The sequence below is a fragment of the Cyprinodon tularosa genome, unplaced genomic scaffold (assembly GCF_016077235.1).
Source record: "Cyprinodon tularosa strain WSP-4 unplaced genomic scaffold, ASM1607723v1 ctg88, whole genome shotgun sequence".
In the NCBI taxonomy this organism is placed as follows: domain Eukaryota; kingdom Metazoa; phylum Chordata; class Actinopteri; order Cyprinodontiformes; family Cyprinodontidae; genus Cyprinodon; species Cyprinodon tularosa.
In genome coordinates, this window is record NW_024039651.1 from 2002917 (window position 1) to 2026737 (window position 23821).

Sequence of the window (23821 nt, forward strand, 5' to 3'; positions counted from 1 at the left end):
TTACTTAAAAACCATCAGCAGCTGAATCAAGAAGCTTCTTTCAGATATAGCACAAACAACATATGTAAAATATCTATTCTATCTACCTCTTGCCCAAGCAGAGATTCTGTTCACCATTATACCGTATGAAAGAGGAGAATGGATGATCGGAGGGGACCGGAGTTTGGTTCTGTTCTGGAGTCCAACTCTGTTCTGTTGGTTTTGTTCCGTGAATATAGTCTTACTCGATTAGGTCTGGGAACACAGTCTGCTCATCCAACAGTTAGCTCTCAAAGAGACTCGAATTGTTCTGATGAAAACACCAGAATGAAACTTGCTTAATTTTCAAAACTCACAGTGTCATGAAGACGAGGACAGATGGACCCAGTATTCAAGGAGAGACAGTCAGTGGGCAAAATGTTTATTAAATGAACAAAAACTAAAAGGGGAGCTGCTAGGATCTGTAGCATGCGGTGACTGCAGGTGGGGGGTCAGGGCACCGCCCAAACTCAGACACTTCACCAGTGGGAGAAAAACAGGCAAGTGACCACGGTCATTTGACAGAAGATGACCATCTGAGTTGGTCACCTACCTGGTCTAACAGTCCAGTCCAAGAGCGTCCCCAGTGCTGCAGTCCCAGAGGTCTAGCAGGAAGCCGATCCTGGTCAGGGATCCAGAACAGACAGGAACAGACAAAACAGGCAGGATCCAGGCCTCCAGGCCTCGTAGAGCTCCCAGGCAGGTTCAGAGTCCAACAGAGTCTGGAAGCGTGACAAGGCAGTCACGCACAGGAGCGGACAGAATCAGGTGCAGACGGTGAAAGCTCAGTGGAAGAGGGTAGTCGAGACAGGACGTGAAACCAGAACTGAATGCAGGACCTTTAAACTGGTCTCCAGCTTGGAGCCAGGCTTACTTGGATAAAAACTGAACCTCCCCGCGTACAGAGCCAAAAACCCAGAGGGCTCAGCAGGGGAGATACAGTGGACAAGCAGGAGACGAGACAAACACAAAACTGAACATGAACCGTGGCATCAAATGAACAGAACTGGACAGACTAACAGAAAAACAAATAATGATCTGGCCCTGAATGCTCAGGCTGAACAGAAATAAAAACCAAAGGAAACAGGTGAGAGGAATAAATGATAATTGAGGCAGGGAGGGAAAACAACAGGTGAAAGAAAAAAACAATTAAGGAAGAGCAAACCGCCAGATCATGACACACAGTAGCCTTGGAATAGAGGGTCCCCTTAAGGCAGTGGATAGCAGCGGCTCAGATGGCAGCAACACAGCCTCACACATGCTGCACATGCATGGTTCTTCATTGCGCTGTTGTACTGCAGAATTTCTCTTGCTGGATCAGGGTCTCCAAATGATCTTTACTGTCACCTCTCAATCACACTGAACTGCTAGCAGGGGGAAATGCATTGTTATTTCACACGTTATTCAGATTTTACTCCTGTACTTTCAAGATGACAGACTGTCATTGCACTCCACAAATGGGTGACCAGCCTTATGCATAAACTAATATAAAATAATTTATTAATAAAAATGTATCTGATTATTGGTGGAGGTGATAATACACTAATAATAACATATGGAAATGTCATTGATTTAGTGCAGTAAAATAGAGAAATTGTAACACAAAGTGTTAAAATGCAGCAATACCATAACAGAGAGAAAGAAAAATAAAATGTCAGATGTTCTGCAAACACTGAATTCAAGCCATACTACAGTACATAGTGAGGACGGTGAAGCATGGTGGCGCAACCGTCCTGAGATTTGGATGTTTCTGGTTCTGCTATATGCTGAAGCTGAATGTCCTTGAAATAGGTTTTTTTGTGAGATAATGACCCCAACCACACCAGCAAGCAAGCAAAGTCTTGGTAACAGACAAATAGATTTCAAATAATGAAATGGCCAGCACAATCTCCGGATATATATCCCATAGAAAATGTTTAGGCTGAAAAAACAAAATGCTGTGTATGAGGCAAAAAGTGAAAATAAATTGTTTAACTAAATATTACTTTAGGATTCTCAGTAAAGTTGAATCTTCAAGCATTTATTAGTTTTTACAATACATTTTTTGAGTTGGAAAGAAAGATTCCAAGACTGCTAATTTTTTAAAATTTGATTTCTTTACTTTTTGTAAACTACCTCTATTAAATTAATTTACCTCTTCCAATGTTCTTGTTTTAAAGTTAAAGAAGCATTTTTCCCAATTCATTTGTGTTGGTTAATCTACAATTTATTTGAAGAGTTTTGAGATTTACTTACATTTTGAAATATGTTGCTAATACCATGAACGTAAAAAACGTAAGGCAATCTTACGCATTTTTATATGGTAACTTGAATTAGCTGATTATCATTTTGCAGAAAGGTTAAACATTTCAGGAGTTTGATTGAAGGCTGTGGAAAACTAAAATGGTTTTAGCAGCCTTGGCGGGTGTCTTAATGCGAATGTTTTTCATAGATCCGCATTCAATAAATTAATTGCAGATCTATGAGTAAAGGTTTCACGGAATTTATACATTTAATGTTCACCAAGCATTTGTTTTTTTCCTTTTTTTTCCCTTTTTTTTTTTTAAGCTGCTTGTTTCCAATAAGTGAGGGAAAAACTCTATTTGCCTGTATGGGAGCTTTAGATATCACTGTGTTTCCTTTTTAAATTAATAGATTAAAAATGTATTTGTTTTTGTTTTTCATTTACTACTTTTTTAAATGGAAAAGATATATTTGACCTTTGAACAAATGAACCTCAACCGAATAAAGATTTTAAATAAAAATGAAAAATCAGACAAAATGTTGGAACTACAGAGGTTTATTGACAAACAGATCAATAATTTTACCTTCTTAAGCCATTCAAAACCACTTAAAGTTTTGTCTATATTTGTATAGCAAAGTTATGTATAATAATAAAATAACATTAGTAGAATAAAACATGCATACTGCTCAAATAATTTGTTTGCACTGTGGCTGAGTGAAGATTCCTTCCATGAAGAGTGATTTGTGCTTCTGATTTAACTACTTGCCTAGTGTACTACCGGTAATAGGGCTGTTCATGATGTGACAGGCTGTATTGTGGTATTAACATATTACCCTCTGAACAAATAATGCCTTCATTCATTAAAAACATGAATTGTGGTGGCACTGTATCAGTTCCTGGACTAAGTTGGGATTGACATTTTAAATATACAGTACAGTGATTTGTGTAATAGATTGTTTCGAATATTGCTAGGAAATTCATCTTTTCATTTGTGATATTTCTTTTTCTTTATTAATCTGAGTTGAATGATTTCAGGTTTCAGCCTAAAATTTATCTGATATTTGAGACACATTCTTGGGTCTCATGCTTTCTGATTGGTACTGTAGTGGTGCAAACCACCAGCTTTATCATAATACAATATGATTAAATGTTCAGATGATGTCTGCCGTTATCATAAAGACTGTTTTGATGTGATTTCCATACAGTTTAGGTGATAGGTCTGGGAATAATGTATTGCAATATAATCTGTCCTTCTAAATAAATCATTTACATTTGTATTCACTCACAAAATAAAACTCAAATATGATTTAACAATTTTATTTCTAAGCTCTTGTAAGCATCAGGCATTCAAATCAAAACATATAATTTAATAAAACATTACAATCATAAAGATTCTAATAATAAATCACCTATTTACATCAATTTTATACCTATATATAAGGGCATACCTTAAATATGTCAGTGTGGATTGATGTTTTAAAATTGAATAATTGTATTTGGAGTAATGACCATTTAATCAGTGTGCATCAATATATTGCTACACCCTGACTGATAGGTAAAGCAATAGACTCCATATTTCAAATACATACCAAAGTAATGTGATAAATTACAGTAAAGAAGAACAACCCCAAAAGTGAAACAGATTCAAATTGATGTAGAAAAAACTTTACCAATTTGCAAGAGATTTGGAAACAATATTAAAGCCTGGATAAACAAATATATTTATTTAAAAACAGGGGATTATGATACCCTTAGAATTAACTGTACTAGTATTGCAGACTTAACTTTTTTTTTTTTTTTTCTGACACGACCCTCTGTTGAGCTTTTTATAGCCAGTATATATTTTTATAGCTTCCAGGGGGTTGTTTTACCTTTACAGATAGTGTATTAATACTTAATGGATGAACTCTGATGGTCTCAGAGCTGCCAAACACTAGTTTTCTCTCAGTGTTTGAAAATGTCTGTCTGTTGGCCTCTCACTTTGTCTGTCTCTATTTTTACTCATTTCTGTATGTTTTTCCTGAGAATTGTCCTTTCACATCTTCTTCACATTTGCCTTTCTGGTTCCTCAAAGGTCTGGCGAAGCCAATGGGGCTGGTGGAGGGACCCGGCGGTCTTGGCCAGGGGGGAGCAGCTGCCACTCTCGGAGAGGATAGCCACGATGCAGAGGGGAAGTACGAGGAATATGGCTATAACGCTCAACTGAGTGACCGCATCTCCCTTGACAGAAGCATTCCTGACTATAGACCTAAAAAGTAGGTCAAACGTTTGTTTCCTTCTCTCTATTTTTCTTTTTTTTTTATTTTGACATTTTTTTTTTTTTTTTGTTCTATCCTGAAGTAGACCACAAAGAGTTTGGGGACTATTGGATTGAACAAAAACCCTCTGCACCTAAAAAAAATCAAAAACCGACTTATGCCCGTGTCATAATAAAGAGAAAAAATGGAAATGTGTTAAAATACCGGGGAAAAAAATTAAAAATACAGGTAGATATGAATTTACTGGTCTGTTCTGGCTGATCAGGTATCTGATACTGACTCCATACTGCATGTACTCTATTTTGGTTAACATACAGAATTCAGTCAGTACTTTCTATGATAAAACATTGACAGCAACAGTTATTTATAACTGCCCCATGGAGCAAAGTGATAAAAAACACAAAAAAAAAACAAAAACAAAAAAACATTTTAGTGCGATATTGTATCATCATAGATTAAAGTGTAATTTTTTTCTAAGACATCAGCCTATCTATGAACATACTCACCTGAGATGTCTGGAAACAAATAAGCTGCAAACTTTTTTCTCTGGAGATGCAGACAAAAAAAGTGGTGTTAGTAAAGCAGGAATACTTTTGTTATGTCTCTGAAATCATGAGAAATCACCAAACGGTCACAACATACCGTAATTTTATTTTATTTAAACAAGTATATCATACAGTATTGAAATGATAATCGATAATCCATTAAGGTTTAGTTATAGTAAAGTGTTCTTCAGCAGGCTATATATTTTTTCCAGCTAAAGACAAGCGTAACATATGAACAGATGTTCCAAAATATCCTGTTCAAACAGATTTTTCATCTTCTTTGTTTTTTCGCTGCTTGAGCAACATAAGAATTTACTAAGAGAATGCCTCAACTCAGCACTTTCTTTTGTCTCTGGTTTTAGCTTGTGCTGTTTTAATCTGCTTATTCTTTTAGTGATGCAGTGACAAGTGGTTTTTAGAGACTTATTTTGTGGACATTGTATAAGTTCTTTAAATTAAGACATTTAGGTCTTTATCCAATTAAAGATAGACAATTTTAATAGCAGAACTAGAAAGGTGTGTAACTCAGCAGGGTTTGTGTAGAAACTTACTGAATACAATATGTTACTCAATCTGGTTGTAAGAGATTGAACACAGATTGGTGTTTAACACCTTCTCTGTTTATTAACTGATTCTAAAAGCAGAATACTTAGCTAAAGTCCATTAATCTGTTGCTTTTAGTTACATTCAGCCCTGATCCGTTCAGAGTGGTAATATATTCATTAAATGCACACTGCATACTGTAGATGTATTTAGTAGAGCTATGTTTGATTAACTTGCTTGGTAAGTCAGAGAATCCGCTCCTCCTCTGTCCTTTCACAAAACACAAACACACTCCCTAAAGCTTTCTAAGACCCCAGTCGAAGGGAGTTAGTGTTTATACCAATAAATTACACTTACTGGTGTCACTCTATAAAACACACTGTGATAACAACAATATGCCATTCGACAACAGGAAAAAAAGCAAAAGAAAAGATTAACTAACAGGAATTATAACACCAACAGTAGAGCATTGTTTTAAGATTATTCAGTGGTTAACAACATATAGAATAAGGGTGACTGTATTTAGTTTTTTTTTAAACATCTGATCTGGTTTTAAAATAATTAAATGATATTTGGTTATCAGAATCAGAATTACTTTATTAATCCCTTGCGGTAAATTCTTTTTCTTGCAAGTGGAACGGTTTAAATAGAGAGAAAAAAAATAAGATTGTATATACAAATAAGATAAGTAAAGAAAAATAAAAGTTTAAAAAGACATGAATGTAATAAAAGTAAAATACGGAGAAATAAATGGAAACATCTGCAAAAGTCTGCACACGACTTGACGCATATGCACTGTACCCCAGCAGCATGGTTCTACATATTTATTACCTATTTAGCCTTTGCAGTTGGAAAGATTCAATAAAGGACAAACTTTAAAATATCCTGCATAAAACATTGATTAAAATAATAGTTTTTCTGTTGTATAAAATTTAATTGTAACAAAATGACAGCTTTCTTTTCAAGTAATACTAGGCTGCTGAATATACCAAAACCTGAATCATATTGTATTCTTTATTTTCAGTATGATAAGAGAAATAAAAAGCTGCAAATAATTATTTCAGCCATAAAAGTTAATATTCAGTGTTGTTCGTTTTCTTCTTTAGCCTCCTTGTTTTCCCATCCATATTTTGCCATAAAACGGATCTTTCTCAGCAGGTTTTGGTTGCTCTACTAAATATCTTGGACGTCTTTACAAGAGTCATTTCCCTCCAATGACTCAATAGAAAGCTAAATCTTTTCTTTGGCAACCTCCATCACAGAAAAAAATCTAAATCTAGATAAGTCCTTCTTTTCTTAAAATAAGTGCATTTGTTCTTGGATTGAGGAGATAAAAGAGACATTTTGCCAATGGAACAAGACAATTTACATTTAAAATAAGAACACAATTTCATTGTCTTATTTCAAATGTTTTTTATCTAGTTATCTTATTTAGGAGTAAAAATACTCATTCCATTAGCATCTATCTCATTTACCTACTCAAATTAAGGGTAAATACACTTTATTTAAGAAATGTTTACTTATTTCTAGATGATTTTTTTGAGTGTTGACAACCTCCTGTTTTATGTTTGACTTATTGTCTGAGTAGCAGGTTCTTCCTTGTCATATTTGCTGCTGAAGGGCTGAGTTTAGGCTGCAGTAAATGCAACAAAGTAAGGCTCCTCCTTCTTAAGGCTTGCCACGAGCCAACATGAATGGTTTCAGAAAAGACCAATCTGATGGTTGATATTGTTATGCATGTCATTAAACGAATGTGAAATTATAATTTTTCCCCTTAACAGACCTTTAATGTTTTTTTTCAAAGAATTTTAGCATTTAAAAAATGAAATGTAGCTTTTATACAGTCAGAACTCTAGGGGTTTGGTGATAATAAGCGCTGCCAGTGGCATTCATATTACACTGTGTCAAAGAACAATGGCGACAGGCAGAGTGGCAAAGAAAAAAATCTGATGGCCGAGAGAGTTTTCTGTGGGTTTAGCTTCGATAACAATTTATTTCATCTCTGCCCCTTTGTTCGCAGCACTTTTTCAAGGCCAGAAAATCAGACGTGGGTGGAATAAAGGGCTGAATAAAAGAGGAGCTCGCTAATTAATAAAGTCATCTACAGCAAAAGTGATTCTAATTATTTTTTTCCGTTTAAAGAGGCAGACATAAAAAAAGAGCACTAGTTACTGATTGGAAATGCTTTCCTTATTATGGAAACTGTATGGATTCTGTGCTGTTGTTACTTCAGTTGGCTTTTCCTCCCATATTATACACAATAATCAAATGTGTATTCTTTTATCCAAATTGTATTCATAAATTTTTGACTCTTGGTGTGAATAAGAATATTTCTAGCATAGCTGTGTCACTGCAGGGTATTTAAGAAGAGAGGAAGTTTCAAACCTACAGTCTAGAATGTAACCCCTTATTCTCACAGATTTCATCATCTTTTCCATTCAGAAGCCATTCACGTTTGTGTGCTAATTCCCACCAAATTGATGGACAGCCTTCTGTAGTGGTCTGTCAGATATACAGAATAATTCTATTTTTTTAGAATGACAGAGCAAAATGTGTATATTGTTTTTTTGTTAAAAAGTGACCTAGATGGGAAGTTAGATTTGGGAGAGGAAAGCAGATATGGTACATTTCAAAATACAAAAGAAGAATGTCTGTATAAATGGATCCTACACTGACAGCATTAAGGCTGCATTTTAATGCATAAAGGGAGTGTGTCCTAAACTGGGTACTTGCCACCTTCTCATTTTGATCCCCACAGCCTGCAGTCTGGGTTCCTGAGCAAGACCCTTAAACCACAATTGCTCCCCAGGCACCGCACAGTGGTAGCCCAATGCTCCCTAAGCGTATAGGTTAAGATGTAGAAGTTAATTTTTCAATTTTTCCATTTTCCCTTATTATTAGTATAAAGCACAATTTATCCCAAACTTTTTCCAAAACTATTAATATGTAGTAAATGAACATATTGTTTCTTCAGTGCATGGCTTAAAATAGTTTTCTAATTATGCTTCACTTAATTCCCTCATCAATAATGAGTTTTAATCCGCAGTTTCCTAAAGATTTAATCTTATGATAGTTTTTGTCCCAACTGGTGTTTCTACATATCAGACATAAAATGTTGCTCCTACTGTCTCACAGATACAAAAAGCTACTTTAATGTTCTGAAATAGTAATATTTTTTAGAAATGCAGATAGCTTTAGTGTCATTTCTAGAAAAATATCCAGCTATAGGCCTACAACTTTTGTCAATCTGAGGATTTTTTATTTTTTTTTAACTCAAACAGGTTGCTACAGTGCCAGACCGTTGTTTGCTCTGTTTCAATGTTACTTGTTGTAATTTGGCTAAGATAAAACTTACAGAAGTTTTTTTCCCTTTCCTAATAATTTAATAACCAATACTTCGCCTGTGCTGCTTTGTTGAGACAGCCGAGGGAATCTGAGAACAGCAGGTCAGAGAAAACAGACAGAAGAGCATCTAAAGTCTCAAGTTCTCTTAATGTGAATGTTTATGTAAATAAAATATCTGACCTTTAGATCAGCCTTTTGAAAGAAATAAGGTATCTTAATGTTCTTGTAATGAGTTTGGGATAAAACAGAGCAGGGCACATATAGAGAGGCAGACTAGGACAGCATCTGCAGTGTCACAGATACTGCACCAGTCTGTCTTGGTAATAGGAGAGCAAAGTCAAAGCTGTCAGTCATTCACATAGCAACCATTTGTGGCCTAGGGTCCTTTTAGAAAAGCCAAGAGAGGCAGCTAAGGACAAAGAGGATTACCTTTGCAACCTGGTCCCATACATCAGTTAGTGGTGTAAATCATCAGCTATATCTCGATACAAAATTATATTGACCTGGATGGATGACGATGCCATGGTTACCAATATCACAAAGTCAGATACGATTCCCAATCAATATGATGCTCAAGTTTGCAATCGATCCCTGGTATAATTTGCCCCATCAAACTCAATTAATTACATCTATATCTACTCTCAACAAAACAGACAAATATTATTTGACCATTCTATTTCTAAGCTCTTACAAGCCAAACAATTTTTTATTATTATTTTTTTTATAATTTTTTAATAGATCGCCATTCACTATTGTCCACTATATACATTGTATCTTAAAGATCCTTTTTTTGTTTTTGTATTTATGCTATTATATGGTGAATAATCTAATCTATCTGTTTCAAGCAAAGTTTCACTACAGCTCTGTTCTCTTTGTGTACTATAGTTTAAATAACAATCTATTCTGAATGATGCTTAAAAATGAACAAAAAAATTATTAAGTTTGGTTAGACATTATTTCGACCTTGAAAGAGTAACACAGAGAAAAGAAGCAGTTGGAAATATTTTATTTGACATGAATGAAAGTCTTTTGACACTTGGCTCCAGAAAGAGGACATGAGGCTGTGAGTCGACATGAGCTTGGATTAATAAAGGGTAGTCTTCCCCCCGGTTCCCGGACACTAATAATGGAGTAAATATGAGAATGAGTGGGTCAAAGAAAAGCCCTTAAGGCTGATTTATATTCAGAAACCAGGTAGTCTGCGTGTGTGTCGCAGTGAACGCAACTTTGTTCCCGCCTCTTCTGCAGACACTCTGCTGCACCTCTCCAAAATTGTAGGTGACCGCAGACAGTGCTGCAGACAGGAGGCATTTGATTGGTTAAATTTACATCTGCTCTTCACTGTGTATTTCCTGTATGGTACCTTACCTGCTTGTTTTGTTTGTATGACCGCCATTGTGGAAAACATCTCAGCTAGAAGAGCGAGGTGTGCAAGAATGCTGGGATCCTTTTTCCACCTGGATACCCTATCTATGCACATAAAGCAACAGGAATCAGAAAGAGCAAATACTATTATTAAGGATGAAAATGGAGAAATTACTGGAGATCAGTTGGAAATTAATAATGCGTTTATAAAATTCTACAAAAGCCATATTGCTCTGAAAATAAGGTCATGGCTGATACAGATTTCCCGTTTTTTTTATCATCTTCACATTCTGAAATTGCTTGAGAAACCAAGACATAAATTAATGAGCTTTCTGCAATGGAAATTATGAATGCTCTAACAACACTAAAAGGTGATAAAACAGCAGGTCCTTATGGCCTGCCCATTCACTTATATGTTATATATTCAAAGTGTAAAAATATGCAGCCTATAAGCCTAATAAAAACTGATACGAGAAACATTAGAGGCTGTGATGTGATATGGGCATCGTGAGTGATGATTATTATGGGTTCATCAAAAAAAAAAAAAAAAAACAAGAGGGATTTTATAACACAAGAAAAGGTTTTAAATATCATGCATAGTCAGAAAGAGAAAAGGGATGAAGCACTTCTTTCATTGACATGGAGAAGGCTTTTGATAGAATCAGATGGGCTTATCTCTTTGATGTGATTGCAAGAATCTGATTTTAAAGTTCCTTTTTATAAAGGGTAAAATTATTATATTGAAACGTAGAGGCTGAAGTTTCAACCAATGCTGGGATTTCTGAAACATCTAAAGGTATAGAGGATGATCTTTTATTTCGGGGTGCATCATTTACATAAGTGGTCCTCCTAATTGTCAATCATTCTGGTGATATGTTTACATAAGGCCATCCTACGTGCTTGTCTCATTTTGTATCTTTTTCTGCACATGTACACTTTAGTGCTGTGGTGTGCTACAGTTTCAGACAGTCACTGAATCTTACCTCTCTCACCGCTGAAATGGCCGAGGGTCGTAAGAGAAAAAGTGTCTACGAAGTGAGAAGAAAAGAAAGGTCTCAGTAGAGGCAGATATATCCCAGAATGCTTTGCACGGAGAGCTCACCTCACAAAGCATTATGAGATTTGCTGTCACAGCGGCCCATTGGCGCCATAGGCTGTTGCTACCCGGCAATGGTGACTAATAACAAATATGGTGCAGGCACTGGGTAGTGGAGGATGAGTTACTGTACTTGACCAATGGAGAAAAAAGCAGTGATCATCTGTCTGAACGGTAATTTAACTGAGTTCGCTATAAAGTCCACTATATATATATATATATATATATATATATATATATATATATATATATATATATATATATATATATATATATATATATATATATATATATATATATATATATATAAAATCCCTGATTGAGGGATTTAGGGGTTAGGGCGGACGTTAGGGCACAGTAAGCTTGTATGAGGTATGGGAGCAGTAACTTTTAAACAGAGCGTGCATGAGGAGAAATCGGCTCATGCATGCTCTCGCATGCACATTTTTTTTTAAGCGGAGAGGGTGGGTCTTTTAAAGATGTCATGAAAATCCTCCACAATACCTTTAATATTATGAGAGGCTGTCCTCAAGAGTCACCACTGTACCTGCTTTTATTTATTTTGGCTATAGAACCTCTAGCAATGGCTGTAAGGTCGAGCAATCCCATACAAGGGATAATAATGGGTAGCAAGGAACACAAAATAGCTTTATATGCTGAAGATGTAGTGATATTTTTACAACAGTTAAATGCCACTTTGCTAAAACTACTGACTAACCAGCTGGGAAGCATTTCTGGAAATAAAATGAACACATCAAAGTCTTTTTTAAAGCTGCTCAATAAAAATGAATCACATTTATTTTCCTTGAAAATAATATTAACTTCTAGATATTTGGGTATCAAAATAGTTCCACAATAGAACATATTATTTCTATTATATACAATTATATACAAAATAAATAATTAAACCTGCCAGTGCTCGTTCTTTGTAGGAATTATTAACTAAGACATGCATGCATAATTTTTTTTTTATTATTAGCTTGCATTAGGGTCTACAGAATCAACAATCCATAAACTTGAACATCCTGCTGTCAAAGATGGTGGATGTGGTCATGGACCCAAACGCAGAGATGAGTTTTTGCCGATTTAATGCAAATGGGAACAGAAACACAAATCAACGAACAAAATAGAGAAAAAGCAAGAAACAGGGGACGGCATGAAAAATACACACACAAGGAGTAAAGTAATGACGAGAAACCAGCACTGATGAACTGCAGAGGAAGATTATATATGCAAGACAACACCAAGATAGGAGTAATCAGTTAATTGGGAGCAGGTGTGGACAGAAGGAGCGAGAAAGGAGTCAAGGGGCAAGGAGACTCGCACAAGGGGGCAGCTGAGTGTAACAAAAAAACACAAAACTGCCAGAGAACAACTACAAGGACACATAATTGCAGTGAACTAAAAACTTCAAAAGAAACCCAAACAATGGGTAGAACCCTGACACCTGCATGTTTTTTAACTTTCAGGTAACGTTAGCTTTAAACTAATCAATATAGCTGGTTGATAAAAACTTACATTAGTCCTGTCAAACTAAACAGATTTAACAAAACGATTCCCAGAAATATGTTTTAAATGCAGAAAAGTAAGGGATTATGCATTGTGTTTGAGAGTGCAGCATTATTAGTGTCTTTTGGGTTGAAATGATCAATTTCTCCAAAATAATTTATCTTTGAATCACCCTCTGGATGCAAAAATTATCTTGTTACACTTATACCCAAGACACCTTAAACTAAACCACCAGCAACGTAAAGTTAGAGATTTTGCTATTTTGCAAGCTAAAAGCAAAATAGTATTGCTCTCGGCTGGAGAAAGTGTAAACCACCAATGATTGGAGCTTATTTAACTTCATGGCACAGTGACTGGATTAAAAAGAAAGCGATTTTATTGAAACAAAATGGATGTAGTGTTTGTGAAGAAATATGGAAGCCGTTTACAATAATATTGGTCATTTACATTCTAACAGAAGGTGTGTCTTTAAATTTTTTAACTGTGTATTGTAAATTGTAACTTCTGTGTAAAGTACAGTAATGTATACTTGGTTTATGGGAACCTTGTAATATATAATTTTTGCATTAAATTTAATCCTTATATCTTATCGTTGCGTATTCTTAAATGTACAGTAAGAAGAGAGATGCGTGTTCTCGCAGGGAGGGGAATAATTTTTAAAAGTATGTTGTTCCAGAGTAAAATGTCTGGTATTATCAAAATTAATAAACATGTTAAAAAAAAAGAAAGAATTTTAGGTAGATAAGAAGTCTGGATTTTACTTTGGCTGGAACAGCATCCTTTAGTGTCTACTTTGGATCTTTGCTTTGCAATTATGTCCTATTGATAAAAGGGGACTGCAGCAATGCAGCCATAAGGTTAAATGCAGGGGTTAGGTTCTAATAGGTCTTTAATTAAAGAGGAATCATTGAGCAGAGAGGTGTGTGATGACTACAGGGATGCAAACTCTATAACCAGGACAGAGAAATCTACACATTTTTCAACCACCTGTCTTTTTCAATATGCCTGTCTGCAGCAAAACCAATTTATGATAATTACAGCCCCAATAGTGTTTTCCACAAAAGCCTGTAATCCCCATTTACCACCTGCTAGCCTGCATTTCTCTCCCCTGCCCTTCAAATCTACCCGTGACATTCTTAACTCGGATACAAACGGGTCTTAAGTAGGCTGTATATGATGGTAACTCTGGGCCTGCCATTCGCCGTCTTTTGCAGGATTATAAGTTCGATATTGGCTCATGGGAATGAGGCGGGGAGAAACAATAAATACCAACAGGCGGGTGAGATTATGGAGCTCCACAAAACAAACAAGAAGGAATGTAGGTTTTCTCGCACAAATAGAAAACTCAGCCCTAAGGATCAAACTTGCTTTTCACCCTTCATTTGTCCTCCATCAAGAGGATTCCTATTCAATTACACCTAATGTCACCTTTGTATCCGCCGCCGCTTTGTTAAAGATTTTATTTCTGTTTGGGAAAATAGCAGTTAAATCTAAAACTTTATTGAAACATAGCAGATGCTGTGTTCCCCTGAGGACCCCCTTGTCTGTGTTTCTCCGCCTGTGGGGTGATGATAACTAGAAGGAAAGCCTGAAGAAACAAGCTTACCTCATCTTCTAAGTGCCTGATACTGCGGAATGGGATCATAAGGTCTTCGCGGTGCAGGAGCTCCTACTGCAAATTGTTACTCTTTTCACTGCTAGAGTTTATCTGTTGAAATGGGGAAGGGGGGGTGCTGGAAAGAGGTGGTGACAAGGCAAGCGGTTATCTTTCAGGGAAAAGTGCTTGCAGATTGGAAAGTTGCTTTGGTGTTGGCTTCATTCTGCAGGTTATGGGAGGTTAATGTGAAATTTCACAGCAAATAAAAGTGGCCAGCGGGGGGACAGAAGTCAGGGGTGGTCAGAGCTGTAGGTTGCTAGATGAGGGGAAAAAGAGGGGGATGGTGTGATAGGAATACATCTTAATCTGGCGCACTGTTTCTGTCAAAGCTTGTTCCGGATCAAATTATGAGAGCTGGCCCGAGAGCTCAGTCCCATTACTAACAGATGAGCCGATCGCTCATCCTGTTACAGCTTTACAAGGCTTCGCCACTACTGTGGACAGGTACAAATTTAAGGCTGAGTGATGCACTAAATTGGATCCCATAACTAGGCCAATGGAACTACAATATCACTTTATGATCTCTGCTCTAAAATCTTCCCCTCCAACACATTTCACTTCTAAGCAATATGGCTGCCTTTCCTACAGAGACATATGACTTTAGGAATATTAATCAGAAACAGCATCATTATCACCCCTGGAAATGTACAGTGGTGAAAAATGCATCCAATCATTTTGCACACTCAAGTCATGACTGCTTCTTTGTAAAGCAGAGCTGTGATGCAAAAAAAGATCCCTACTCACATGCACTGCCAGACGTTTTATTGTATTTATAGGCCTGGCAAGTCAGATTGAGTAAGGCTGTAGAGAGAAAACTGTGATAAAGAGCACAAAGTCATTCAGGGAATGCACAAAAGTACAGTGAAGAATTTAAATTATATAGCACAGGGGTTTACAATATAAAAAGTCACAGTTCTTTCTTCCACTCAAAGAGCAGGAGAACAGATAATAGAAAGACCTATGCTGTATCCTCCAACAAAAAAATGCCCCGTTTGGTTTCAGATTTTCCCTTATTAGCTCTCCTGTCAAATGCAAAAGAACTGTGGTAATAGAAGTGATTGATAACAGAGCATGAAATTAAGCTTTTCCTCTCCAGAGCTGCAAATACTACCTGTCCAATCAGGTTTGCTTGCAGATTGTTATTGCCACGCATGAAGAGACAACAGTATGAGCTAAAGTGTCTGGTAAGAAATTCATAAATGAGGCTGAGAGCTGCTAACGCCCAAAGGATTTCTACACCAAATAAAAGTTCAATTCATGCACAATTAAGCCGGTCTTTTTATTTCCGATCATAAGGCTAATGTCATGGGGCACCTTAGATCTCCCTGATCATGTTTCAAGATGATCTACACTTGCTGTGATAAATAATGCAATGTTCAGTGACACTCTTTCCTATTATAGCTATTATATATATTAAGCATTCTATTAATAAGATATCCATAACATTACAAAATAATTTTGTTTTTTGATTCTTAAGAATATTCTTAGTTGTGTATCTAAAATGAAATCTTAACTGTCACATACCTTTCCCCATAGCAACAATATCTATCTTTCTCTTACATTTGCACATCAATATATATATCTATATGTAATGCGCCGGATACTGACCCAAGATTCACCACAACAGGTCAGTGACATTTTAAAAAGTTTATTGAAAAGACAGGTGATAGAAACACTGATTCTCAGGCCTACTGCTCTCATGTGCAGGCTGGTATGTCCTGGAGACAGAGGGACAGGTTAGAGCCAAAACGGTCTGATGGACTAACCTGACTACGGATGGAGTCCGGACTCTGAGCGAGCCAGGGACAGGCAGTGTGTCCAGAGATAGGTTTAGAAATCCAGCAGATGAACAGAGGGGATATCCAACAGGTTTGTTCAGTTTCAGATCTAGGTCCGATCTCCGAGTATCACAGAACATTGGGGGAGGCAGACAGGCTCAGTAACTTACAGGCAGAATGGGTCATAAACACAGGTAATCAATCCAGTATCCAGAGACTGACAGAGCTGGTCTCAGGCAGGCAGACAAATCCAACAAGGGGTCAGGCAAGCTCAAAAATCAGGGGACAAGACAGGATCTATTACAGGCAGGCAGGCAGGCAGGCAGACAGACAGACAGACAGACAGACAGACAGACAGACAGACAGACAGACAGACAGACAGACAGACAGACAGGTTTTCAGGGAACAGGCCAAAAGGTTCTCACGGGGTTGGCTCAAAACGATCTGGAACTGGAAACTTATCAGGACGGAACTAATATGCAGGTGGCGACAGGTGAAATCAGTAGAGAGGATTGCAAATCGTGGAGACTGAACAGGAGTGATAATAGGAGACATGGAGTCAGCTCCAGTGCCAGGATCATCACACTATATACATTTTTCTGTCTTTTATTTATTTTCAAATTTTCATACCTATATTACAGTATAATAACAATTAGATTTCATAGCATTTTTTATTATAAAAAGAACCATAAATGTAAGTATATTTAATTTTTCAATTAAAAGATAAACACGAAGACTGGAAAACACAACATGGATAAAATAAGTCATAATAGATTTAAGTTAGTCATTAATGTTCAAAAGAATACATTTACAGTAAAAACTACTGTAAGCAGTATTCTGTACATTTCATTGCAAGTTGCTGATTATTCTGCTCATTAGGCTTGTTATTGATTCAGTAGAGTGATATCTTGTTCCAGAAGTCAGGAAATTAAACACCAACAGGGATGGGTGAGGGGAATCTCTGGCAATAGAGCGGACTTTCTTCTGGCATCTCCTCATAAAAATTTTCTCTAAGGAAGGGAATGAGACCCATCGACTCTCTTAGCCATTTTAGTCACTCATTTCAGAGTCTTGTTGTCAGTTATGCTGGAGATAGCATTCCACGGTGTAGTTCAGTAAGGTGGTTTAGATAGTATACAGTATATTTAGACATAGATAAGAGAGATGTTTATATAGATTCCTGATAAAGACCATTACATTTTATGTGCTAAACTTTTTTCTGTATCCGATAAGTAGGAGTGTTTAGGTGATCTACCACGATCGGTCATGCAAATGTTACATGAAAACTGCTTTGGTTTGAGAATGGCAGTTTGAGAATGGCAGTTTGAGAATGGCAACACGAGGTTTTAAGCTGTAAAGATGATAAGGATAATGATCTGTGTAATTTAAACACTATAACAGTGATAATACTATACTTTTATTAGAGTAGCCTACTTTGCTAAGCAGCTTATCTGAACGTGCCATGGATTAAAGTGAAAAATATAAATTAAAAGGTGAATAATTACAAAAAGAATAATATTATATATCTGTTGAAGTTTTCTTTGTTTGCTCATGGACCCAGTACCCCCCCTCCCCCACTCCCCCACCCCAATCACCCCAACCCGATCAGATTACTTTGTAAACAGCTGGATTTACCTTCACCACCTCCTCTCAAAAGCCTTTTGACACAATGTATATTGCAAAATCAGACAGGCCCATACAGGTGTAAGACAACAGAACAGTTTTGTGTGGAGCCCATGTGTGGACATGGCAGTCCCCCTGCCATGTCCCTTCATAGAGTCTCTGTTGGTTGTTCTCTGGTGGCTGTTCATTTCTATTTTGCTACTTTTATCTAAACATGACACTGAAGTTCAGTCAGGTGTTAATAGTTTAGGTAAAATTGGCCCCCCGTTGCTATCATTTGTGACTAAAGTTCTTATTCTACAAATATTTCTGATTGCCCAGCTATGTTTACATGCATACAGAGTCTTTCTCCATCCTCTGTATTTGTATCAGTTGCAGCTTTGTATCCACAAGGATCACAGAAATGTCTGCATGTGAGTTTGTACTTGACTTTTGATTGCACTAAAAAAGGAGCCAAACCTGCTCTCCTGATGAGTTACAGATTTAAAAACATTTTTTCATGCACTAAGTATTTAAATATGTAAAAAGTCTACAAGTGCAGTCTGCTAAATTGCAAAAATTACTTTGCACCTTTTTATAGGTCTGCTCTGCAGGTGAAAACGTACTTGCAAGTGTTTGAAGCCATTTTAAGATCAGGTCCATGGGCTTCAACACACTTTTCAATCACTTCCACTTTTGCATTCAAATGCCAGCCTTCACTAAACTTCTTTTTTGACACAGTTGGTCTCAGCTATTTGTCATTTGGGTGAAGGTTTTACTTTAGGAACAGATTCCCTCCAATATTTCTTCCATTCAAAGATTATGATTATATTAAAGCAGTTTTTTTTTTTTTTGTGAGGTGGGGGGTTGTGAGGACAGGACACAAATAACCATGTTTTTAACATGTTCTTATGACAGCAACAAAATCCCTATCAAATCCTATATTATAAAAATAATGTAAAGACCCAATCTTGAGGCCTTCAGACCAGACAACTTCAAGTCTGATCCAACAAAATCTCTTCACATTTTTTTTCTCTCCTAAGGTTGAAATATTCTTACGTTTCTGGTTTGGCTTTTCCTGTACTCTGATCTTCTTTCATATTCTGAGAAGAACCTTTTTTTTGTGTCGAAGAAACATGCTGCAGGAGGTACATATGAGATTTGTGCCTCTTGGAGTTGTGTGTTTCATAAAACAAACAAACAAACAAAAAAAATCTTAAATGGTTCCTTTGAACCAAACTAACAGAAAGTTTTTTGTGGGGAGGATGTTTTATGCGCAGGAAGCTTTGAGTTAGAACAAAGGATTTATTTGCTTGCTATCCTGTTCACTTTTAGATTGAGAAAATTCAAACAAAATGTTTTATTTGATATAAATTTGCTGAATATATACATTTCTAGAAGTTAAAAGCCATGAAGTTGTCTTTTTCTTTAACTTCACACAGATTGGTAATACTTGGAGAGCTGTATATTTTCTGATCTTTTCCAGGTATAGAATATCCCAGTATCAGGATCCCTCAAACAATTTCAAAAATCTTTTTGCCTAATCTTCAGAAACCAGGTTCCAAAGAAAGCCTCCTCAACAGCATACATTTATATTTCATATCCCTTAATCCCCCTGGGTTACATGAAATATGCCTCAGGTGTGTTTTAAAGACCTCTTGAACAGGTTTGAAGCTCCCTAGAGACAACTCGATCTTGCATAACTGTGCGCTCCATACAGTAAAAGATAAAACCCTGGATTTCAACACAGGCCAAATGTGTCTTCCTCACAGTATTTGCCAATCATTAGACTTCAATTCCTCCTCCAGGATTAATATTCCGGAGCACTGCTCATCAAAATGCGTGGAGGTAAATGGAAATGTATCTTACTGCTCAGCTTCATACCTCCTTTTCTACTTAAAAAAATACTCTTCATGTCCAGTGCAGTAGTGTATGACTGAATATCAGTATGTCCAAGCTCCAGGGTTAAAGTCTCCCTGCAGGTGGATCTGTAAAAATGTGGTATCCTGGTTCATCCTCAAGACCAGTTGGAGAATGATTGAGCCCTAGGAAATGAACCTGCCATTTCCTGCCCATTTGTTTGGTACATTTATACCCTCTAAAGACATTCGTAAAAAACAAACAAAAAACAAACAAACAAAAAAACGGGAGGCTGGTCAGAGTTGGTGGGATGATAGAGGGAGCTAAATTCAGGAGGATCTTAAAAGACAACCTGTTAGAGGCTGCTGAACACTTGAGACAGGGAGCAGAGACTGCATTAGGATTTGGATCCTGTGGGAGCCAACTCTGAGCAGGTGGTTGTTAGATTGCTGCTGGCGGAAGAAGGTAGCTTAAAATAGACATGAGGTCCCAAGATTATTTAAAGAATGGAGAGTAGAAAATAGAATAGAAATTAAAACCAGAGAATTGAGAAAAGCTAACTGTATTAACATTGATGTTTATGATATTCATATTTAATGATAAAGAATCTGAACAAAATTATATAAATGATAAATCTCTTTATGAACTGAAATATGCCCAATTTTACCCAAAGATGCAAACTTATTCTGAATAGGCAATGTACCAATACCAGCCGAAACATTACGAAACCAGACTGGTTTACAGATCAGAGTTGCTCACTTTGCCCCAATGTCAGTCAATGAGGAAATAACAATGTAGTCAAAAAACCAAGTGAGTGAAATTCCCTCTTTCCCATCACAGCTTGTAATGTTAATTTTAACCTCTTTTCCTGGCCCATGTCACCAGCAGGTGGTTGGTTATTTTTTGAACTAACAACTCGGAACGCAGTAAAATAACACCGGTTAAACTTTTACCAATATAGACATGTTAGACATCGTTATAAAGCTTAGATTCTCTTCAGTCCAACCACAAAGTTCATTTTATAGACAAAGTGAGCACCAAAGCACAATTAATAAAGATAGAGCAGCATGATAAATCAAAATTTATAAAATACACCTCCTGAAGCCTATTATAAGTCCAACCTTGTATTTATCTGGTGTTTATCCAGTGCACCATCAGGGACAATATTCAGTGTCTGGATGCATATCTGCACCAGAGTCTTTTACAATACACACTTTATGCACAGTTCAATCTGAAAAACTCACATGAATAGAAAAGACAATTAGGAGAAATGTATTGATACAATTACTTTGTCTTTGGCGCTCAGACCTTGGAAGGAAACATAGCCCTTTATTTTGATAGATATGCATAAACAGGAGCAAAGAATAGGACTAACCCCCCCCCCAGGCCTGAAACTGGTGGTGGAGTGGAGATTGATGAAGTTTGTCAGTCTGTAGACTGCTGGTTAGTGAGACGGTATGCTGAGCTTTATCTAGTGAATGCGTGAGCTGATACTAGAGCTTCAGTCAGGGACCTGGAAGATGGAAGTCCAGTTGGATAAAACAGGTTGAGAGAACCTGTCCATGATGAGCAAGCATGAAGCGAAGGTGGAGAGGAAAGACTCCCCGTTGGGAAGAAACCTCTCGCAGAAATGGGCTCAACATGGCGGTCTTCTGCCGGACCGGTTGACATGAGACAGGGAACGCAGCAAAAGTTCGGGAGGAATGACACTCTAATGAAGTTTTAGCTACGACGGTGGAGTAGTGGCTGAAGGTGGGTTGAAATGGTGTCATCTGAATGAAGTCACATAGCTCATCTGCCACCTGCACACAGGAGCAGACAAGAGTGGATCGGAGGCCTTTTAAGAGGAACTATGGATGCTGATTGGCTTTCGTGGAGATGCGGTTCAAAGCTGATTGGCTGTGTCATAGGTGGATGGATGTAGGTGACAATGAGTTTCTTAAGTTGAACTTCTAGGCTCCATTTATCACAACGGTGACACCAGTGTTTTTATTATGTTATGACCTATTATTTTGCATTATGAATTCTGATTTTCTCTAACATCTCTCAGGAGATTTGTGTTTTTTTTTAATTTTGTTTCAAAGTTTTTTATTATAAAGATATATTTTTATTACAGATAGGTTTGCTATCTTTTCTCTTTGTACTTAGTTCACATGAAACATCTTGACTGACGGAGAATAAAGTTTTGTTGAAGATATTTTTATTTACGGTCTGCTTCATTAACAATATCAAGTGAGCATACGTATGTGTGTGTGTGTGTGTGTGTGTGTGTGTGTGTGTGTGTGTGTGTGTGTGTGTGTGTGTGTGTGTGTGTGTGTGTGTGTGTGTGTGTGTGTGTGTGTGTGTGTGTGGGTAGAACATTTAGCAAATATTGCTGGAATTAAAAAATTAAGCAGGGGCGGGGTATTTATTATGAAAATACAGCCAGTGATCAGTGGCACTGCCAGAACTTTTTTAAAAGTGTAAGAACCGGTACCACCAAACATGGAAAAAAAGAGGTTGGGATATTTACAAAGCAACACTTGGAAATGTAATGACCCCATTGCCTAAAAAAGTTTGACAATCTACTTTTAGAGTTCTTGTTCAGAAGGTACATATGAGTGGGCAAATAATTATGGTTTAGTGCTCGCAAACCTTCAAAATGTATCGTTAAATCTATTGAGCTGGGTTTCTGACAGCTCAATTATGCTCATTTGCAAATAATTACAAGTTTCAAGAAACTCCAAATAATGAAACACAAAACTGTTTTTTTTTTATCTTTTATTAAAAACACAGATTAGGAAGCAAATAAAAAATGTGCAAATGAAGCTGGCTGCCAAAGTATTATGATTTCAGTGGCTGTTGTCAATTTATCTGCAAATGAAAAGCTGCAAAGTAATGATATTAAAAGTTTTGATCATCAAATGAGAGGAAAACAGTTTTTATTCTTTTATCAATGAAGGAAACAAGTGGCTTTATCAGCCAGTACTTCCTTTTCTATGCATGTTTGGATAATAAAAAAAATCTTCCTTTAAAAAAATGTATCTGCGCAGTCCTGGATTTTCCCCTTCTTAGTTTCTTTGTAGTTTCAGTTTAGGTTTTGACATTGAAAGGCCAAAGAAGCTAGCAATTAATATGAAAAATGGATGCCGAGAAAAAAAGGGAACACAAGTGTTTTCATATTTTATTATCTTATCCAAAGCATTTGCGATATAAGTGCACAAATCAGTGTGTACCATCTGTTGTGTCATCTCACATCTAGTACTATTGCCAATGCTTCTGCTGAAGGTGAGAATCTACTTACACAAACCTGCCATAGACAAACCGGTTGCTGCAGAGCTCCAGGAAGGTTTTCTGGGTGAGGGAAGGAGGATATAACTTTAACACCATGCTGAGATCCATCTGCTGTGAAGCCATCCCCCAGAGGCCTGACACCACGGATGCTGCTGTGTCCCAGTTATCGCCGGTATCTCATAGCCAAGCACCAGTGGAGTTCAGATGGCTCACAGCAAGAGTGAAAGAGGATTTACTGCACCATGCAAAAGTATTCACACTCTTAACTTTATTTGCATGGTGTTATTTTACTGTGCAACCACTAGTGTTAATGTGTTCAATTTACATTTTTTTATAGAAAAGTCACCACAGGTGCTATGTTACACCAATTACACCTAGCGTAAAAAATAATTTCATCATTTATATTTAGAAGCAAAAAAACTTTTGTAATCAAAATCTAAAAAGTATGGCAGAAACTCGTATCAAGTTCTTCTGTGAAAAATACTTAATACAAGAATGGGTGTGAGGAGCCCCAGACTCACCCTACACACACAGAGGACACCAGAGCCCAAGATTTCCAAAGGGAATCTTAACCACTTAAAGCTTAATCTGATCCAATAGGGAGTATCTGTAACAAACAGCTTTTAGTCTTGCTACACATTTGCCTGTGTCATGATCGGTTTAATGAGCTAAACCCATATGCAGAACACCAGACTGGAGACAGAGGAAAAGTTAATGTTTATTAAAGGAAGATGCACAGAGAAACATG

At 36.9% G+C, this 23821-nt stretch overlaps 1 protein-coding gene across 1 annotated transcript in view; it reads left to right on the forward strand.

Annotated features, from left to right (window-relative positions):
• Positions 1-23821, forward strand: part of galnt9 (polypeptide N-acetylgalactosaminyltransferase 9) — a 187671-nt gene that overhangs the window by 28759 nt on the left and 135091 nt on the right. The window contains exon 2 of the mRNA XM_038273609.1: positions 4317-4497. Within this exon, the coding sequence (XP_038129537.1) occupies positions 4317-4497 (181 nt within the window). The remainder of the gene's footprint in view (positions 1-4316; positions 4498-23821) is intronic.